At 38.2% G+C, this 2,674-nt stretch overlaps 1 protein-coding gene across 1 annotated transcript; it reads left to right on the top strand.

Annotated features, from left to right (window-relative positions):
* Window positions 1–765: 765 nt before the first annotated feature.
* On the top strand, window positions 766–1,778 carry LOC145134022 (ethylene-responsive transcription factor 4-like). The gene has a single exon (XM_079068952.1). It carries the CDS (start codon window positions 844–846, stop codon window positions 1,516–1,518), a length of 675 nt encoding a protein of 224 aa, XP_078925078.1. The 5' UTR covers window positions 766–843; the 3' UTR covers window positions 1,519–1,778.
* Window positions 1,779–2,674: the final 896 nt, after the last annotated feature.

The following is a 2,674-nucleotide window of genomic DNA, read 5'->3' as shown; positions in this document are numbered from 1 at the left end:
AAAATCGATATTGTCTAACATATTATAATAAAGTCCATAAAATTTTTGGGCCCCTTTGAATGATAGGCCATGGACGGTTGCCCCTATCGCTCACCCTCTGAGACGGGTTTGTACGGTATGCAATCCGGATAAAAAGAAGTTGTTTGTTGACTTGTTCAGAGTTACCATAATTATAATTAAAATTTAAAACAAAAAGCTCTCAAATATTTATTGTCACTCAAAACGCAACTTTAAACTCGTGGCTTTTAAATCATAACATCAAGAAACGCATAGACATTCTTAGAAAAATGACTCGGGATTTTTCCGCGGATATTTACAAACGGTAAATTTGAGTATATTGATAAATAATGGTTGATTTAAAAAGAAAACTCCAAAAGTAATATCTTAAACAATCAATGACTCGGTCATAAAAAAAAATGTGGCTCCAAACTGCTACCAAAACTTTAAGGGTAGTTTTTGTCAATTTCATAAACATTGGTGTAGTTTATACATTATTTCATCCAAGAAAGTGTAGTGAAAACGCAGCCGCCCAAAAACATAACAAAAATAATTAAATAGAAAGCCGGCACATCAACGTCTTCGCCGCTTGTCATTCTGCTTTAACGCGTGCCACGTAACCACTTGCCCCACCGCACCCGGTAGGGCGGCGCTTTTTGCCTCCGCCCAGTCAAACCACCCGTTGACCCCACGCACACTCCACCTTTCTCTCTCTCACACATACGCACACTCTTTCTCTCTCTTAAAACCCATCTATATAATGAAGACACCTCCTTTCTTCCATTAAACATCGTTACCACTTTACCAAACACGGAAACGAAATTCATTTCAATAGAAAATTCTACGATGGTTATGAAGAATGAAACTGCTAAACCTGTCACGACGGCGGGAAAGGTTGCTGCTGCGGTGAACGAAGTTCATTACCGGGGAGTGAGGAAGAGGCCATGGGGTCGTTACGCGGCTGAGATTCGTGACCCCGGGACGAAAACGCGTGTCTGGTTGGGTACTTTCGATACGGCGGAGGCGGCAGCGAGAGCATACGACGCCGCAGCTATCAACTTTCGTGGATCTAAGGCGAAGATCAACTTCCCTCCGTCGTTGGATGGCGTCACCGGTGGGAATTACAGTCAGAGTAGTACCGTGGAGTCTACTCATTCCAGCCGGGAGAGTGAGAATAACACTCCGGTGGAACTGGATCTGATGAGGTGTCTTGTCGGCGAGGCGTCGTCGGTTGGTGGTGGGTATCAGTTTTTTGTGAATGGGAACCAACAGACGGTGGCGTTTGTTCCTCACGCGCAACCGATTATGTTTTTTGGAGTGCAACCCGAGATGGCAATGAACCGGGCTCACCAGTACCCGATCCATCAAATGGAGCAGCATTTTGACGGTGGATATGGTGGTAGGGCGGAGAGTGTGTCGGAGTCGTCGTCTGTAGCGGATTACATCCCACGTGATACGAGTTATTCGAAACGAGAAATTAACCTCGATCTGAATCTAGCTCCTCCGACAGTAGAAGTTTAATTATCATATGTTTTAATATATTTTTTCTTATTTAAAAAACAAAATTGAAAGGGAAATATGTGAATCAATTTCTCTTAAAAGTTGAGTAGTTTATGTCAAATTTTGTAATTACTTTGTACAAATCCTATTAAAAAGGATTAGGATAAATACTAACATTTGTGTTTTGAGTTATGGCTAATTGGTTAAGCTCATAAATCGCATATGGTAAAGTTTTTTTTTTTGTTATATGTGAAATACTAAATAACAATGAATGTTTGGAATTCTCTTCTTCATTGATTCATCTTGGTGTATTATTTGATAGTAACATATGTAAAATATAACAATGAATATTTGGAATTATGTCTTTACTGGGGTCATTGTATTTGATATATGGTATTTGGGAAATGTATTATTAGGTAACGTAACTGTTGTTTTTGTTTTTATATATATATATATATATATATATATATATATATATATATATATATATATATATATATATTAATTGTATATCATTTACCATTTAATTTGTTGGTGTTCGAAAAATACCTTAATTACCGGTTGCTAAAGGTTTCTAGCGACTTTGACATCTCTGACGACTCTCCGCTCCTCTTCTCTAGTGAGTCTCTAACGAATCAGGTTCTCGATTTGTAGGTTGTTCATCAGCTTCGAGTGTTGTTCAACTTTGATTTTCGATTTCTTGGGTTTCTTAAATCGTTCCAAGAACAAGAAGACGAACCTAGGGTTCGATTTCAAGTTGCATTTTCTAAGGTACATGTTCTTGATGTTTTAGGGTAGATCTATCAGAAATCTACTTTCCCCGGTCGATATATGTTTAGATCATTTCGAGATCTGCTCAGATCTGTTCGAAATCGTTCGAGATCTGTTGTGGTGAAGCATGTTCGAGATCCTTTCTGATTTGTTTGAAGATTTGTTTTTGAGATCATTCCAAGAACAAGAACTAACAAAGAACCCATAGATTTCTAGTTTTTGCAAATCAGGTTCGAACCCCGCCGATTTGTTGTATGTTTTTCATGTAGTCATGCTAGTTTTTGTTGGAATGGAGCTCGAACTAATGTTGGAATGAAGTTCAGGTTTCGCAGATTTTAAAAGTAGGTTTAAGTCATTTATAATGTTCATAGTTTTGCCGGAAAATTCTTATTTTCGTCGAAAAAAT

The sequence above is a fragment of the Lactuca virosa genome, chromosome 8 (assembly GCF_052849685.1).
Source record: "Lactuca virosa cultivar CGN04683 chromosome 8, Lactuca_virosa_CGN04683_v6, whole genome shotgun sequence".
Classification (NCBI taxonomy): Eukaryota; Viridiplantae; Streptophyta; class Magnoliopsida; order Asterales; family Asteraceae; genus Lactuca; species Lactuca virosa.
The sequence above is the reverse complement of the archived record's forward strand: the minus strand, read 5'-3'. Positions and strand labels throughout refer to the sequence as shown.